This window comes from Lutjanus erythropterus, chromosome 20 (assembly GCF_056507025.1).
Source record: "Lutjanus erythropterus isolate fLutEry1 chromosome 20, fLutEry1.hap2, whole genome shotgun sequence".
Taxonomy (NCBI): Eukaryota; Metazoa; Chordata; class Actinopteri; order Lutjaniformes; family Lutjanidae; genus Lutjanus; species Lutjanus erythropterus.
In genome coordinates, this window is record NC_139336.1 from 4,636,786 (window position 1) to 4,656,089 (window position 19,304).

The 19,304-nt window shown below is 39.0% G+C and overlaps 1 protein-coding gene across 1 annotated transcript in view; it reads left to right on the forward strand.

Moving 5' to 3' along the window:
* Window positions 1–14,464, forward strand: part of dcc (DCC netrin 1 receptor) — a 264,597-nt gene extending 250,133 nt beyond the window's left edge. The window contains exon 28 of the mRNA XM_084746633.1: window positions 10,916–14,464. Within this exon, the coding sequence (XP_084602759.1) occupies window positions 10,916–11,005 (90 nt within the window). The 3' untranslated portion in view covers window positions 11,006–14,464. The remainder of the gene's footprint in view (window positions 1–10,915) is intronic.
* Window positions 14,465–19,304: the final 4,840 nt, after the last annotated feature.

Consider the following 19,304-nt stretch of genomic DNA (forward strand, 5'->3'; position numbering starts at 1 on the left):
ACGACAGAGGATGATGTGTAGGGACGCTGGACGGTGGGACTTAAATATTCATATACGACTCAATGACAACTGGACAGGAGGAGGCGTCACCACGGCAACGATGAGAGAAGAGGAGAGGACAGGGGAGGAAAAAGAAGGCTGGAGGGAAAGAGATGAGACAGAAACAGAGGAGAAGAGGAGAGGATGTGGAAGGGTGCAGGGCAGGAGGAGAAGGTAGCCATGACAACGGGAGGAGAGGGATGCTCCGGGAGGGACAGAGGGGGAGGAGAGGAGAGGAAATAAAGAGGGGAGGAGAAAGATAGAGAAGATGAGAGGAGGTGAGACAAAGAGAATGAGGAGAGGAGCAGTAAAACTGATAAGGAGGAGAGGAGTAAATGAGAGGGAAGGATGGTGGAGAGGAGGGAGGAGAGGAGTGTTAAAGGTCAGCAGGTCCTTCCCTTCATCTGCTGTTCTATCTCTGTAATTGATCTAGTCTTTTCCCATCAGCCTCCTGGCCTATCTATCACACACACACACACACACACACACACACACACACACACACACACACACACACACACACACAGCTAGTTAATAGACTGTGACACAGTGTGAGTGAATAATGTAAGTACAACACAATGGTGCTGTTATTATGTTGTAACACCAGTGACATATTCTAAAGCAGCACAGTAGGAGAGGCTGATATGGATCAAATTTCACACTTCAGCCCGCTGATTTCTACTGTAAACGTAAATCTTTAAAGTTCCCCTCCGGACACATTTTAAAGTATGTCTGCTATGATTTATTTTTTATTTAACATGGTTTTCCCACATGGAAAAAGTAAAAGAAAAAAACTTAATCTGTCAATTGGTCAAGCTCTAAACTGAAATGGAATGAAGCACGTAGCTGGAGGAGTATCCATGAGTTTCCTGCTCTACAGACATGAAACAGAAAAACAGAAAAAAAAAAAAGTGAAAAATAGAGATAAAATTAAGGTAAGGCCGTTGTAACAATTTTCAAACTAGTTTAATATTAAGTCTAAAACAGGACAGGCCAGGTAATACCACATTGTACCACTAGGTGTTGCACATGGCTTAGCTGCTCCCCCAGTGGAACACAACAAGAACCAGTGAATTCGAGTGAAGTTGTAAGTTTTCCACAACATGTTCCAACAAATGTTTCACATTAAAGGCTTTGTTAAGAAATGAAGGGTTTCTGTTCTCTGAAAGAGGGCTTTTAATTTGAGAGAGATACAGGAAGTGTTGAATTAGAATTAACAGCATAATCAGGGCAAACGGGGAGGGAACCAAACCAAGGCGGAAGGCACATTTTCATCCTCCTCCCAGTTGTCAAAAGCAGTATGGCTAAGAGCTAACTAGCTAACAGCAGCTGCATTTAGCATTAACTGTCCATCAGGAAATTCAAATCATTCAAGTCAAGGCACAGCAGCCGGAGGACATCAGAGGGGAAACCAGGAAATATTTTCTTCATAAAATATGAAATACTTTTCCCAAAATCAGTGACACACCGTGTGACCTTAGTGCTGCAAACCCTGACGCCAAAGTTAAATAGTATCATAACAGGTGTACGGTACACACAGTGGGAATGACAGAGGCACCCATTACCCTATTACAACTCAGTGTAGCATCAAAATGATTTTGAAACTGTTACTTTAATGTAAAATAGTTACACAATGTTGCTTCTATCCGCCCTTCTACACTGAACAAAACCCATTCACACTGAGTAACATCTGGCTTTTGTCTTCAGTGGGAAAAAGGCACAATCAGCATTCTCTCCCAGGTCAAATTACTCTATGTTGTCATAGGTATTTATCGGCTCCGATCGGTAGCGATGTAAACTTGACACCCAGGTTGACACACTTTTGCACCTTTTTAAAACACATGTGCTGCTTGGCTTTACACATTTTGTGTATCACAAACCACTTGGTGGTCTGTAATTCAATGACTGCCCATCTTTAGCCGAGCAGCTGAATGGTGAATAAACATTTTACTTCCCATAAATTCTTCACAATAAAATTCTCTCGTTATTTTGTTACCTAAAAGCTTTTACTTTGAAGCAGCAAAATCAGGAAATGGTGTGTTTTCATCCAGCTGTCCAGCTGAAAGTGAACATGAAACAGTAAAATAAAGCAGATACCTGAAAGTACAAACAGCGAGGCAGAGGAGAAACTATACTTCAAACCACAGAGATTCAGTTAGAAGCTACAAAAGTCCTGCACAGACATGAGTTGAGTCTTCAGGCACACAGCAGACAAAAAGCAACAGAAAAGCAAACTGTTCTACTAGCAATGTGGAAAAGGGTCAGTTACCTATTTTAAGCAGGATTGCTCATGCCTAAAAAAAACTTGCATACATGCTAATTTTGGTGTAAAAACTCTATTCTTTTGTATCCCAATCTCATTTATTTGATCTATTTCATGGTACAGATCAACATTTCCTGCTGTGGATTGAAATCAGAACAAAACAAAGTACTTTTTCTATACTTTGTATCTGTCAAAACAGGTTAGCTATTCATGTCACGGCTGCTCCTTCAGTTTGATTCATTCGGTGTTGCTCATTTTGACCCCATTGTCCCTCCCTCCAGCCACTGCTCACTTTTTAGTTTTGCAGGTATTTTGTCATTGATGCAAAGTGTTTGAAACAGAAATCTTGAATTCATGTTGTGGTTTCAGTGTCGAACTTTGATAAAGCGTTTGGAGACTGCGGACAGAAACCTTGACAATTGTAAACACAGTTTTCATACTTCTCCGTGTCAGTGTGAAGCAGAGTTTACAACTTCTGCTCTCCTCGCTCTGCAGCGTTGGATGAATCTGACGGATTATAGAGGAGTGCGGATCCGGGTCAACAGGCGGTCAGAGATAACAGGATATCAGAGAGAAACATGGAGCATCGATGGCCGTTTTATCCCATTGATGAAGCGTTTACTGACTCAGATAAACTCTGCTGTTATGGGTCAACAAATGAGATCAGGAGGTCACTGGGTTTTTGCGGGAGTTTTATACACTGTTATGATTTTTATAGAAGCCTTTTTGTCTGTGGAAAGTGGAAAATACAGCAGCGTGGGGCTTCTAGATGAGCTTTTATGGTCTCATTCAGAGTGAAAGTGGAAGGTCAAAGGGTCAAACTCTGTGTGTATTACACAGATAAAAGACGACTGTACAGGTGTAGTCCTTTTTCTTCCTGTAAATCTTCACAGACATTTATGTCTGAAGAGAGATTCATGTCACCTGCTGAAAAGCTACTCTGGAGATTAAAGAAGCAAACAGCGAAACAGTAAAAGATGTTTTCAACAACTATAACTATAAAATGCAGAACTAATGTGAGCTGAAGTTGACTGCTGCTCTGATTTGAACTGAGAGAATCACTTAATCTACATTTGTAACTGACTGTTAGGGAGGGAGAGGCGGTGTTGTTCACGGGTCAGTTCATGGGGTTTATATAGTGTTGGGGGACCGTGGCTCTTCAGGTCTGCCCAAAAAATCCAGAAATGGTGAACATTTTAACAGTCTAACTCCACAAGTCAGTGCTACATCGTCCTCAGTTATTTCACATGTTTTCAGCTTCCTTTTTTCCCTTTACACAGACTTTAAATGTTAATTTTAACAAAAATTCTAAACAAACCAGATTGTGACTTGTATTTAGAGAAAGATCGACCAGCCAGATGTACTACTGGAGATTAAATGGAATTGGCATTGCCAAAATCAACAGAGGAGAAAATAGTACAACAGACAATAGACAAAAAAAGTATAGCAGAAGCCAAAATCATTACTACAGTATGTGATATATTGGATTGGATTGGATTTTCACCAAATTTGGTATGACAGTATTGGAGGACATGCCAAATCACTGATGACTTATTAAGAGGACGATTGTCCAGCCACAGCTAGAGTGCCATATTACAGCCCATTCTCATTCCTAACATGTCAAGTACGGCGGCTTAAACAGTGTCCCTTTGCTCGCTGACGCTGTAGGTACACCTTTAACATCATTTCTGGACGCATCCCCCTAGTGCTGTTGTATGTTTTGATGACATAGAATAAAGTGCAAGAAAGTCTGTGTGTAGAGGAGAGGGGGTGGACAGACGGGTCAAACAAACACAGGACTTTCACCCAGGACACCAGTGTCCATGTCCCGCGTGAGACCAAAAGTCAACATTTATTATGTAGCTCCCTTAAGTTATGTACATTACGTAACATACATAAGTTACTTATTTTTTAACCTAAACCAGAATCTTTTCCAAACCTAACCAAGTACTTTTTTGTGGACTTTGTATATTTATTATTGCGAGCTTCACCATGGAGTCCTGCACATGCAAAACTGACACTAGCAGAGTACCTACAGTGTCATAGTTTGAAGCTTCGGACCACTGACCAAGTTACCCCCTTATGTTTGATATGGATCATTTTTAGTGGGTAACGCACTAATGTAAGTCCCCCTATTTCTCAAATGAATGTAGTAAAAAACACAGAATGTACCTCTGAAGTGTAGTGGAGTAGAAGTAGGGGGAAATACTCCCATCCAGAGTCAGTATGTCAAAACTACATGGAGTAAATATACTCGAGATGCTGTCCTATAGTGTGGGGTTTTTTTTCTAACAAAGAGACACATTAAGAGTTAAGACTATGTAAGACACAATTTAAGAGAACTACTGTGAATTCTAGAGGGTCTAAAGGATTAACTTTGTTTGAATTATGCAAAAATTTGTAGATGTAAATGTTTGAATTTCCATTATAAATACTACATACAGTAGGGGCAACAGAGGTGTTACTGTAAAGAACAACTTAAAGGTATTAATGGTTATGACAAAGAGTCTACAGTCATCCTAGGCGCTCCATGAGGCTGTAGACCCACACAAATACATCCTGCAAAGATGCAAGACCAACAAACTTAAGAACTCATTTATCTCTGCTGCCACTGACCGTTTATGTTGATTGATTGAATGTTGTAGTTATTGTCCACTGTTTGTCTGATGGTTATGTGATTACACCTTGCTGTATAACAAATTGCCCCTATAGGATAATAAAGATATCATAGATCCTTAAATGCTAACGTCAGTGAAAATGCTAACATGCTGATGTTTAGCAGGTATACTGTTAACCTTGTTCACCATCTTAGTTTAGCATGTTAGCATGGAAATTTTTCTTATTAGCACTAAATGCAAACTAGCTGAGCTGCCTTTCAGTGGCAAACTTAAAAAAAAAAAAAAAACATTTAGATATGTGCACATAAATCTTGAGACATATAAACACAGTTTTGTCTGTGTCAGTGCGAGAGTTTACAACGTGTGCTGTTCTTTCTTTGTTGTGCTGGAAGTCAGTCTAGTCTGGAAGTCTCTAATAAGTTGTTCTCTTATCATAAATAACTTCACCAAATTTGATGGCAAGCCATCCAGTAGTGGTTGAAATATTTTGATAGTAGTAATAGTTAACCAGCAAATAAATAAATACTTATCAGGATCTAATATATGAATATCAGAAATCAACTGGTATAAAATAAATCAGTGAATTATGTTCTAGAAATGTATTTTAAACTTCTATGCAATAATCACCTCTCTGTCTGTCAGTTGTTGGTTGGTGAACTGTCTGCTGCTGCTGGTGGATTCAGGATGTTTGACTGCGTCCTGCGGTGATCGAGCCCCGCTGATGTTTTAAATGGAGGCAATATAAAAATCTATAGATGACCGGAGGGGAAGATGTCCCGAGGTCGAGTTGAGTTGAATGCTGATCTGTCTGGTCAGATTAAAAGCTTTAACCAGACCAGACTGATATCTGATTTTCAAATCTGGATCAGCAGGTTCACGTCTCCCTGGTGGGACACATACAGTACGTATGCCTTATTTCAAAATAAAAGGGTCTCTCTTATTGGTAAGCTGGACACCTGAAAGGACAGTCAAAATCTTCAAGAATAAAATGTGAAAAACAGAACTGGATAAAGTGTCTCTCTACCCTTCATCGGCCACATAGATTGTTTTACATTTTATGATAAATTATCTACATTTTTTTTTTTATTTTGAGAAGACACCCACAGTTGAGCATGAACCAAGTTCATTAGAATTAATTCGCACTGCTTCTCCAACAGCTATTTAACTTTATGTGGGTGGAATCTGAGGTCGTTGAGGTTATGAACAATCCATCAGTTAGTCATGTGTCTTTACAACAGAAATTCAATCAGGAGAGACTTTATTCTGAGTGTACGAAATATATTTAATGACACAATTTGGAGGAGAAATGTGGAAAGTCGTTGACGATTAGACCCCATCGTGATGTCCAGTATAAAGGGGTAGTGAAATCGTTATTAATGCAGGAAACTCCCACATGGAGTCAAGACACTGGTGGTGGTGATCAGGTTATGATGAGGACTGGACTTCTGATGAGCTCAAACTGGCCTCTGGTTATGAAGAACTGGAGGAGAACGGGGTGGAGGAGGGTCGCAACGATTCCGCACTGAAAAGACAGCTGACGACAGCAGAGAGCAAAGAGGAGAACAGATTTTAAAGCTGACATGGCTGATGGAGACAGCAGCTACATCTGTTTTGTAAACTGACAAGTGAACACCCATAATCAGCTGATTGAAAATAAGCAGAGAAGAGAGTAAGAGCGACAGTTGTAAATGAATGAGGTGTAAAGATAGTCTTCATGATTCAACTTACACTGAGCTTCATTATAAATTACCAGAAATACAACTCAAACAATGACAACCAGCTTTACAAAACATTTGTACAAGATGCAGTTGGCACTACTATTTTTTTGATTATATTTTCAAATTATCCGTTTAACTCTTTGGTCAAAAAAAAAAAAAAAATGCTGGAGAAACATATTTGATGAAATTACTGAAACAGCTGTTCGACTATCAAAGTAGTTGGGTAAAAGTTTTGTGTAGATTGACAAATTAATTAATCAACTAATTATTTCATCATTTATTACAAATAACTTTTCAAAATATGTCTTACAAAATAAAATATTTCATTTTAACCCATTAATATATAATTATTATTATTATTAATATATAGATATATAACTTTAATCTCCATTTTTCAAATTGTAAATTCTTATCCTTCGACAGACTCTCTGTTTGCACCTGGGTGAGAATAGTCACCCAGTTAGTTTAGGTATAAACAGGGCCAAAGTCAAAAATGACCTGAATGAATTTAAAGAAATAGCAAGACAGAAAAATATGTAACAAGATGAAAAACAACGCAACAGACGTAACAAGACAAAAACTGTAACAAGAGAAAAAAAAAACTTAAAGGACATAACAAGACAAAAAAGATGCAACAAGACAAAATCAACGTAAAAGACGTAATCAGACAAATAAGAGCTGTAACAAGATGTAAGACAATGTAAAACAGAAACAGATGATAGAAATGTCCTTCAGAGGGCTACTTTTTACTTTTATACTCTGAGTATATTTCAGAGCCTGTACTTTTTCACTCATACTTGAGTAAAATAGTTGATTCAGTACTTCTACTTTTGTTGCACAAGTATCTGTACTTCTGCTTAAGTGCAGAGTGTGTGTATTTTTGCTACCTCTGATTGTATATCTGTAATGGTAGAGTTTCTAGTTTGTGCAGATTTTTCCGTGTATCTGCAATTGTCCTTTAGTATTTTTATAGTACCTGCACTTAATGATAGTGCTTCAGTAAGTGACTTTTGCACAAGAGTTCTGCAGTGATGCATATGCAGGATCAGTGCATTATAATGAAGGACTTGCACATTGCCTGTACACAGTGCTAATGCAGTACAAGTACATGAAGGTTTTGTGCATTAGCACAAAACCTTTCAATTTAAGTGTGAGAAATATTTCCACTGGACCACTATTGGTTTTCCTGAGCGTGCTGAGGAGAATATTGAATTTTTTTTTTCTAACTGCAAAGACAAACTCTGCATGAAGGCCACGTTCAATATAACTCGCTGACAGAGTGTGTGTATGGGAGCGATGTGCACTTGACGGTCACACACACATACACAGAGACGGAGGCACTTAAGCCAGCCCACTCAGAGGTGACAGTTTGTACAGCTGGACCAAACGCGCCATTACTTAGTGATCACAGAGTGTCTGCAGGATTAAAGCACAGACGTTCACACTCTGTGACTGTGTCCTGTCCTTTGAAACGCATGCAGACAACTGACAGCAGCAACTTCAATGTGTTTGATGCGGTCGACTCAGAGGCAAACTGTGATCTAACCCGATGTGACACAGTTTGTGAACATGGATATCATCACTGGTTTTACGCTTGATTTGGCCCATTAACTATAAATCCCGTGGACCTGACATCCCTGTTGATCGTTTTTATTTTGTTTTCCTTGCTTCAGGCGGCCAGTGGGTTCAGTTCAATCAACTTTCAGGGACTTGAAACATGTCACTGATAGATAATCCATCACAGACGATGTAAAAAGTCACCATTTATTTTATTCAGCTCTGAGTGCAGGTTGAAAAGAAAAGTTTGCACTGCACTGCCAGGCAACAACTGAACTCTGACTGAAAGAAATGAAATTAGACATGACATTCATTGTGATGGATTAGGTAAAGTATCTGCAGGTATCTGAGAGTTAGGAATGGACAGATAATCATGAGGTGATAAGGGACAACTTAGTAACTACTAGCTATAAGGTGACAGTTCACTTTAGGAGGGCAAAAAGGGTAGGTAATGGTAAGGTTTTCATTAAGTAATGACTGAATATTTAGTAAATACTCAGTATGATGTATCACCTCACTTGGGGGTGCATAAATAGAGTAACTATTGATTCCATTATTATTAATGAATGAGTCTTTGCTCGTTTGTGCTGCTCGGTGAGCGTGATTCATAGCTAATCAGGAACAACTCATGAAGAAAGTGGTGATTATTATGATTCATATGAACCAATCATTACCCAGTGATTCATTAATATAGTAGCTCCCAAACTCCAAGTGTTAAAAATGTAGTGCACGACTAGACAAACGGTTTACAGCACTGAAAATTTTGTTATTTATGCTCTTTCATGTTTTAAGCGTGTCAGGGCATGATGATGCATATTTCTACTGCATTCTCACACCATTACCAACTATGATGACTCATGATATCAAACCATGACTGTAACCATGGCACTGTGACTGACAGCAAGCTCTGACAAGGTGATAGTCCCAAAGACATCTAAGTGTCCAGATTAAATTCAGGCTAAACTGATTTAAAAATGAAAGTTAGACATCCAGGTTAAGTATGACTTTGGCTGTGCCCCAATCAGCATTCCCCAAGTCAACTTGAAGTTGAGTCTGTGGGACGGTGCTGCCTCAAATACTTGGGGTCTAGTCTCACGTTTTACCTGTAAGACCTCCAGGTTAGTGTGTTTGATCACCTTTGATGTAATAACAAAAGATTTTGCACACATTCAAAGAAATGAGAAGCGTGTCCTAGTCATAGTTAAGTAACGCCACCATTTGCACTCTGGATCTGGATGGCTGTGGAAGAGGCGCTACCAGAGTTTCGTTCAGTTGTTAGTTCAGCCATATGCGCTAGCATTGGAGCAGCGAGCACATGGTGTGCAAATCTTGCATTGGTCTTATTTATTTTCATTAAAGCAAGTAATGAAAAACAAGACAAGGGTTTTAAGTTTATATCTAGCAAGGGCTGATGCTTCAACTGACAAAACAAGGTTTGTTTCAGAAGTGACTTGAACAATGATTTAAATCCACAATGTTTTGTTGATAGGTCTACATAAAACTATTGTTTCAACAGCATTTAAATGAGTATACATCAGTGCATAGTTAGGATCTGCTTCTTATGGAAATATAGTCACTAAAATGCTGCTTAAACAATGGTTAGATGTAAGCTAGACTGAGACTAAACTTCAACTTAAAATACTTTGTTTTAAACCAATTTAACCTGGGTTTAATATAGTTGTCTTCTGACCTGCAAATCACCAAATTTACCAGAGAAAGGTGACCTTTTTCAAAGGCTTATTATGTTCAGCTGTCAGTGGTTTAGTAGGTAGTGGGTGGTAGGAGTTTAGTTTCCACAGGCTCATAGTTTGCTGTGCTTTTTCATGCAGTTAAAGCTGGAATGAAGTCTTGTGGGGTGTTAAGCTAAAAGCTTTCCACTGGCCAATATGACTGGAAGGTTTTTAATTGTAAAAATAGCGACAGGAAATGTCAGCTTTCTGCCAACAACCATCTGCTGTGTCTTTGAAATATTGGAACATTTTGGCCAATGGATTAACGTGTGAATCAGAAGGAATGATTCAATGAAATATACTTACTGTAAACGACAGGCATCATGTGTTTATTCCAGCTTTGACCTTGAGTTCAATGGAAGTGAACCTTTTACCTTGCTGTTCCTGTTATATGGAAAATCAATTGCATCGTCATCATTATGGGTATGGATGACGGTTGCTTATAACAGAGTATGGGGCAAGAATGGAACCCTATAGACAGACTAGGAAATCGTTTTATCATAAGCTCTTTTAACAAAGACAAAGATGGTGGTTAGGAGTAATCTCTAAATTCAAAACATGCCTTCAGAAACAGATGAGTTATCACAGATATTCAGGCAGGTTTTTTTCAAGCTCATGGTCATTTAAACTGACAAATCTCTTCGTTTAGTAGAACATGAGGACAATCTCCGGGCTTTCATTGCTAAAATTCGGTCCAAACAATTAGAGAGTTTTAAAAAAATACCTGCACTGTAGAACCAGTCCAGAGTCTTTTGTGTGGCTTTTCATACCGAGGAGGTGACATGCAGAATTTGTGTGCCTATCACTGAGGTGAATGGAAGAAGAGCGTTATTTCCAGCAAGGAAGGCCATAGTTTGTTAGCTGCTGTTCAAGCAACTGTTTTGCATTTAGAAATCCCCAGACAATTATGTCTTAGGTACATGGCAAGATCTCTAATGACATCATGAGACTGATGGTCATGTAACCTGCTCTATGTTTTTTGTCTTTCAGGTGTACGAGCAGGACGACCTTTCGGAGCAGATGGCCAGTCTAGAAGGGCTGATGAAGCAGCTCAACGCCATTACTGGCTCCGCCTTCTAACCTCTGACCCCAGCTCAGCCCAGCCCTCAGCCATGGTCCAGTCTGGAACTCTTCTTCAAGCCCTGATGTCACCTGCTGTCCATTCACTAAGGGCTGCAACAGATCAATCTGGGTTTGAAGACGCCTCTGTGAAATCAGACCTCTATCTGTGCTGGGTTGGGTTTGTTCCGTTTCTACTGGTCTCGGCCAGTGTCTACTGTGGTGGGACCGGGATTGGATAGAAGGGAATTAAAAAGAGGATAAACACTACAGCAGCACAGCATCAACTCCAAGAACAGGACAAGGGTGGAGGGGCTTCTTTAGGAGTTCAAACTGAAACCCCTCGAGACTCTTCAACCTCAAACATAAAACTAGAAAAACCCAATGCCTAGCGCCTTGACTTAATGACACAGGATGAAGGGATTATCACAAAAAAAGAAGACAGTTGTAAGTTATAAGATCCCTCCTGTTTCTCTTCTTTGTGGTATTTATTAGCGTCCTCCTCCGCTGAGTTATCCACAACTCAGTTACTGTGACTGTACCTCACTTATTTTTCATGATCGCTGTTGGAAGTATTCCTTTTGTCTTTTATTTTTTTGTTTGGGTATTCCAACTTTGTGCAGTCACAGGATGTGTATATGGTTTGAAAATGCTACCAGAACCTACAGTAAGACATAGAGAACACATCCTCAGCCACCAAAGTTTCACCAAAACTTTCTTTTTCTCACATGGATCCAAGGTTGCCTGTTGTGGTGACGCAAGGTGATCCACTCCGTCATTCTTCTATTACCTTTCTGTTTTTCTTCAGTGTCTTTTTTCCCCTCTGGAACCAAACAGTACGATTTCATGGAACCAGCCATCACCCACAGTCCATGCAGCCCTTCCCCCTCTGGATCCCAAGGTTTAAAAAAATAAAGGGATTAAAGAAACAAGTGTGACAACCTACTAGACCAATCTGAATCATCTGGATCCAGCTGACTCTACTGTTACAGGACTGTATAGAAACCTCTATAGACTCCTACAGTCTGTCGCTGCCCTTGACCAAGCCTTTATTCTCCCTAACTCAGACGAACTCCAGTCTTTACCTACAAGGACTTGTGTCGTTGCCAAATTCTCATCTAGGAAAGTTCATTGTAACATTCTTTGTTTTTGCTCCTTGTTCAAGTCAAGAAACCTGGAGTTGGACTGGTAGAACCCATTCCATCCTTGACACATGAAGGTCGGCTTTGGATGGTACATGGTGACTGGTCCTTTTCAGAAATAAATTCAAATTTGGTCTTAACTCCCCCTTCACAATTGGTCACCTATGCACTCTATGTATGTCACATTCAGTGCATTGCGTCGCCCCCTGCTGGTTGGAGTACTAAAGAACAGTCACAGTCTGCAAAATGGAGAAAGGTCAAGTGAAGACTGTTGTTGGCTTTTGCAACACCTATTCATGTGTTCGAAAAACATGTAACAGAACTCAACATGTCATCATCACAAGATCTTATAATCTCAATTATAAGATCACAAAAACATCTTGTTTTCTTGAGAAACAAATAGTTTATCTTGAAACAGAAAGGTCATGAAGGCAGGATCATTAATAATTAGCAGCTATGACAGCCACAAGGCCTATCACAGTAGGAATGAATTGAAATTTGGTGTTACTGTGATGGAAGATCCCATTGTTAAGGCAGTGTTAAAGCAACAGCATCAGGTTATTATTATTATTATTATTATTATTATTATTATTATTATTATTATTATTATTATTATTATTATCATTGTTGACTGGGGCTGCTGTTGTTGAAGATGATAACGAGAGTCTCTACCATTTTTTATTTTGTTCGCATATATATATTTTTTTTGCACCGCTGTTTCGGTGTGTTTGACTGAAGGTGAGTGTGTTGTATTGGGGCCTGCTTTTAAATAATCCATATTTATTTTTCATGAGATAAACACACATGTACCTCTGTCAACTTTGATCGCCCACATGGGAAAATTGCAAAACCGCCAGCTTCACTTTGAGTTTACTTCAGGGCGTTCTGTTTTTATAGAAAAATACAAAAAAGAGCAACAAAAACATAAACACAAATGATGCATATTCCACAAAGTATATTTTTACATTCTCCGTCCTGTCAGAACTGTTTTTTTTAATCAGGTTTTTCCACAGAGAGCTACTTTAAAGGTCATGAGCCACCATGAAAATTGATAACCTACAGCGTTTGAACGCATCAAAAAAAAGGCACATTTTATTCAAAGTTCAATTATTAATCTTTTGTGCCATTTTTAGTTTTACTGACTTCCTTTTACCGTCAGTGTTTTGTTTTCAGAATGAGGTCAGTCAGGATGACAACTGGGTCTTTACTGACAGCTGGAGGGGAAAATCTGATTTGGAGAATTAGTTTGAGAATAAATGGGCTGTTAAGGGATGTAGAGATTTTTTTTTTTTCTTTTGTTACTCTTTGTGAAAGAGTTGGCTGAGAGAAAATTTGTGAAAAGTTGCAGGAAAGCAGAGTGAGCAAGGTGTACACTAAAATAATCTGAACAAGTGTGTTTTCAGACAGTTTAAGTGACTTGCTATTCGGGTGAAGGTCTCTTTTTTAATACTGCCACAGGAATCCATTTTTCATATCAATCATTATTTATGGCAAATTTCCTGAATCAAGAGGGACATAATTGGGCATAAGTTGAATTTGATTGGAGGCTGAATATAGGACTAAAAGACGTGTGAAGATGGATATTTTTTGGAGTGTGCAGAAAAACAGGAACTAAAAAATGACAAATGATTCATTAATCAGCTGAGGGGAAAAAACAGGCCATCAGTATGCTCCATATTTGACTGTGTCACCCCAGTCACCATATTGTAATTTTCAGACCTTTATCTTTGTGTGATGAAAGGAGAAAGCCTGAGGGAGACAGAGGGAGCGGAAGGCAGAGGAGGTGAATTGATATTCAGAGGTGGTTTGTATGTGCGAGCAGGGGCACGGAGGAATGACGCCGGGAATTCATTATAACGCCGTTTCAAATATTATGATTCAAGCTCACGCTCGCTGGGTCGTTGCAGCTGTGGGGAGAAGTCCCGGGGACGGAGGGGATGGAAAGGTAACGTCTCTGCAGAACGAGTGCAGGGATGAAAGGTGAACGAACGCAGGCGGGTGGACGGTGTGGGGATCAAACTCATCAGCGTGCTCTGGGAGATACATCCAGTCTGAGCCGAGTGCTCTTATTCCGCTCCGGCTCGCACTTCCTCTTCTCCTCCTTTGCAAAGCGGAGCAGAGCCGCAGATGGATGGAATGATCCAACACCGCCGGGCGAGACTGAAATTTGATTTGAGGAAGGAAAATCTGATTTTAACAGTAAATGTTAAATTAAATGGACTGTTGACACAAGCCATTTCTTTTGACAGTAAATGTTAAATTAAATGGCCTGTTGACTGAAGAGATTTCTTCTCTTCAGTGTCAAAAGGGGAAAGAAATATGAAAAGAGGAAATTAAATGATCACTCTGGTGGTTTTGCACATTTTAGCCCATGAAATATGAATTATGTTGAATATTTTCATATCACTACTGATTTCCTTCTAAATCATCCATCAGTTCTTAGATTGATTCCTTCCTTCCTTGCAGCCATTTGTTTAGCTCATTTATATGAAAATGAACATGCAGACTTCAAAGCCTGGTTCCATACCTTTGAATCACCTTTGAAAGAATGGGGACATCATGAGAACCAGAAAAACAGCAGCTGTACCTGTTATTACCAGTCCACTTACGGAAAAACAGCATGACTCTTCAATTTAAGTAATAAACTTTAAGATAACTGTTCTTATCAGCCGCTGAGGGGACAGATACATCAGTTACTACTGATTGGTTCAGAAAATGGCCAATGTCAACACAGTGTCAAAATGATGAAATGGTAATTCAGTCTCATTATCAGGCTACCTGGCACTTCCTGCAGATACATGATCCGTTGTCAACTTTTAGGCAATTTCATCATTTCGTGATCATGTTGTGCAGCTGACAGCAGGGACTCCTCTGAAAAATCTCCCTGTTGGTGAGCTCCAGGATGTTCTGATTTTAGAGTCACCTGCTCAACCAATAGTGTAGGACAAATTTCATCATTGTCATTATGACATCTGTATTTGCTTGTTTGAAGTTTCCAACAAAAGAGCTGGTGTGTAGATTTACATGGATGTAGTGGCAGAATATGGCAGAAATGGAATATTGTATTCATAAGTATGTTTCCATGAGTGTATAATCACCTGAAAATATCGTATCATATTTTTGTAACCTTAGAATGAGCCTTTTAATCAACAGAGGGTCCGCAGAAGCCGCCATGTTTCTACAATAGCCCAGAATGGACAGAACAAATACTGGCTTTAGATACAGCCTTTTACATTTTGCATGAGTTTAGCCGCCATCGTTGGTTCTCCTGAGACGAGGTGTCTGCAGCCTGCAAAGTTATCGCTAGATGCCACTAACTTCCTTTACCTCTTTATCACATGACAATACATGGTGTGTTTACATTCACATATTTTTATTGGCATTTTCAATTTGTGCAGAAAAAAATGACGGAAAAAAAAACAACTTAAATACCTTAAAGATTTTATTCTTGCCTCTGGTGGGAAAGTTGGTGTATCAATGAAAGCAAAATGCAACAAGGTGCAATGGAAACATACTTATTGAATTAATTGTAATATGCATGGAGCATGTAACTAAAACCTCCACTGAAAAAACAAAAACATCAGATTTATGTGGAGAAAAAGGAGAGTGCAGATTTCCTGGAAATTTGGTTCAAATTTGTGCCACATCTGGGAACTTGATGATAGGTAGCTGCAATGATTGTTGACCATGATTGATTGTGTATCTGAGTTCTTCATGGTCCGCAAAACCCCCAGGAAGTGCACCAAGAAGCCAATTTGACATAGTGGTCAAACCGTGTAATTACAACTTACATAATGCTTACTAGTCCAAAGAGACGTTTTCCCATATGCTTACACTGTGAAAGAAGCAGCTGTAAACCAGAGGATTAATTTTTTTTGAGTGTCACAACACTCGCAAAATGAGTCATTTCACAACCACAATTTGAGACATTTAGTCCCATAACATTTGGAAAATCTTGGAGAGCTGCATGATTACGTGACTTTAACCTCCATTCATGTTACCAGAGTGCTAAACTAGAAGTTAGCTGCTTCCGGTGTAATACTAAGATACAAATGTGGTTTCAGTGACACTTCACACTTGATATGCGTGAAAAAACAACATATAAATAGTAATCTAGCGACCTAATTTTCATTAAATTAACTGTGTGGAAATTGTGTTGCATGAGAATATCTTTGAATTGCTTCATGTAACTTTCAAGTTGCATGGAAATTATGTTTCATGCAATTTGCAGCCTGCAACTAGTTGCGATAAAGTTTCATCACGTAGTCTCTCTAAGTCTCTGGTATGCTTTCGTCCAGGTAATCTCTTCACAGTGAGAAGTGGATGTATTGGCTTCATGTGCCACTGAGCAACTTTCATAGGAAAGAACAGAGCCCGCCTCCGATGCTTTATTCAGTTCTGCTTTATACATCCGTGTGGTCCACTCTGTTCCTCGAAACTGAGCCCTGAGTCAGTCTGAGTCTAAATTATATTTATTCCCTGGGCGTGAAAGGTTCTCTTACATTACAGTGGCTCTCGGGCCTCTGTGTGAATATGTCAAATACTCAAGCGTGCTCTCTATCATCATCAAAATGAATGTATGCACATTGTGTCTGCGTCTCTGCAAGTTGATTTTCATTGAAATGAACTGAAACTAATGGCTGCCTGGAAGGAAGGGAATTCATCTCAAAAACTAATGGGGATTTAGAAACTGATCAGCAGTACAGAAGCTCAAAAGTCTTGTATTTGGTGAGCTGAAATATGAAATGGCCGTTTGGGCCAGTTTATGTGAGTAATTTGATGACCATCATGTCCTCATCAGCATGTCTAAAGCAGCGCTGATTAAATCAGTTACTGGATGCTGTTTCCCTGCAGCTTCGAAGGATTCTGGTCATCTGAATGGACATTTTTGTCTTTCAATTCTGTGTCATTGGTCAACACATCTTGTGTTTTAAAATACACAAGTTCTTTCCATTCTTGAATTGTTATAAACACCAGTGAACAGTCTCTGGATACCACAGCGTGTCAAGCATTTTATTTATCACTTCATTTGCCCTTAAGAATTTTTGTTGCCGTTGAGATAAACTAGATATCCTACGTGCCTTTACTTTTCACCTAAGCGTTATTTTTCTTTATTCACATTATTTGAAGTCTTTGTGAAACGTTAAAGTGTGCTCTGTGTTATGTTAATTTGTTCCTCCTGCACAGCCGACGAGCAGGGAACAGATGAGACGCTCTGTTCTGCTGAGGATTTTTCCCAAAAGCGCTTTTTAAACAGAGAGACCTAAAAAGAAAACTGCTTCTTTTACTTCAGCGGCACAGATGCAACATTTTTCAGCAGATGTCTGGGACAGACACATCAGACGTGCTAAACGTAGTGATGACAGGGATCTTTCTGGACCTGAAATATCAGCGAGCAGATCCACAAACCTGCCAGCATGTCCATCAGAACGTCTCTGAGCAAAACTCCCAGCCAGCTCTCAGTTACACACACTGTTATAAACATTCATCCTCAGTCAGCCAGTCACTGAAACAAGTTGATTTGGACGTGGCTGAAGTACTGCCAGATGTGTTCAGGGAAAATATCACTTTCTCTGAACATCATGTCTGTAACACATTATAAGCACATTCATAAGACATTATAAATCATTTATAAGGTTGTATTAATCACTTTGAAACCGTTTCAAGTTGTAAATCATGATTATAAATGTTTGTCTTCAAGGCTGTATAAAACTCTATAAATGTTTATAATCATGCATAACAACCTATACCAAGGTTTACAAAGTATTATAAGTGGTCGATGTAATGTTATTATAAGTTCAGCATTCATAATGCTTCATACCTCCATGCCAAAGTATTTGAAAGAAGAATGTGAGTCCCATTTTTCATAACAGATTATGAAATGGAATATTGTATTATAAACATCAGTAATACCTTACTGCATGACTTTGTGAGCTTTGTAAAGTGACAGCACTGTGTAAGGTTATTAGGAATTTTATTATATTTATAAGACATTATTCCTTTACAGTAACTCAAAATTGTTACAAGATGTTAGAGCCTCTCTCTGTATGTCTTTATGACTAAAGTCTTAAGTCATGGTAAATGTGCTGTGTAACCCTGGACTCACATTCTTCTTTCAAACACTGCTGTCACTTTGGCATGGTGCTGTAAGGCATTATGAATGCTGAACTCATAATTTGTCCACCACTTATAATACTTCATAAGCCTTGTTATAAGTTGATTGTAAACATGTATTAAGAGTTTTATAAGGCCTTACAAATGCATCATAATACATAAAATAATGTATGTGCTTATAATGCATTATTGGCTATTGGCATAACCTTCATAAAAGGTGCTACTAAAATAAGGTTCTTAATGAGTTTATAAGGCCTTGTAAATGCATTATAATGTCTCATGGATATGCTTATAATGCATCATAGACATGAAACTGAAGGAACTGAAACATGTTCTGTTTGTTCACTAAAAGTCAGCAGAAACAAAACAGCAGGACTTTGGATTCTTATATCCATGTAGACATGAAGAAGGTTGTATCTGTGCCACTGATCACATTTCTTAGCAGATCTTATAGGAAGGACCTCTTTGACATTTTGATTATGATATTTCTTCGCCACACAGTTGCAGGGAAGTAACATGAATCTACATCATCTGTGTTCGTATGTAAACTGCCGAACACAAGTCAAGAGCCGCCCAGAGCAGATGGGCAGTTCTCTACCTGCTTTCCATCACTACATGTCAGACTCATTCAGCCCGTGGCAGATTGTGCGAGTGTTGCTGTATATTGTAGGCCATTCATTAAATATGATTCATTACTCGTGTTACTGCAAATCATTTCCCAAGTCATTCGAAGTGTTTCAGTTTTTCCTTTTAAGCAGCCACTCATTTCTAGTGTGAATATCAACTTTTAAAGGCTTGCAGGGCTCAAGAGATGAGTTGATTGGTTGACCAACAGAGAATTCTGGGAAACTATTCTGATAATTGGACATTTGCTGCCTCTCTACATATCTTTGGGTTTTCAGCTGTTGATTAGAAGAGGCGAGCAATTTAAATCTAGTTTTTATGCAGTTCCCTGGCATTTCATAGATATGATAATTGACAGGCTAATCATTAATAAAAAATAGTCTTTATTTGCAGCTTTATGTGGCTGTGTTACGGCTCTACAGTAGAAAATTAATTTGAAC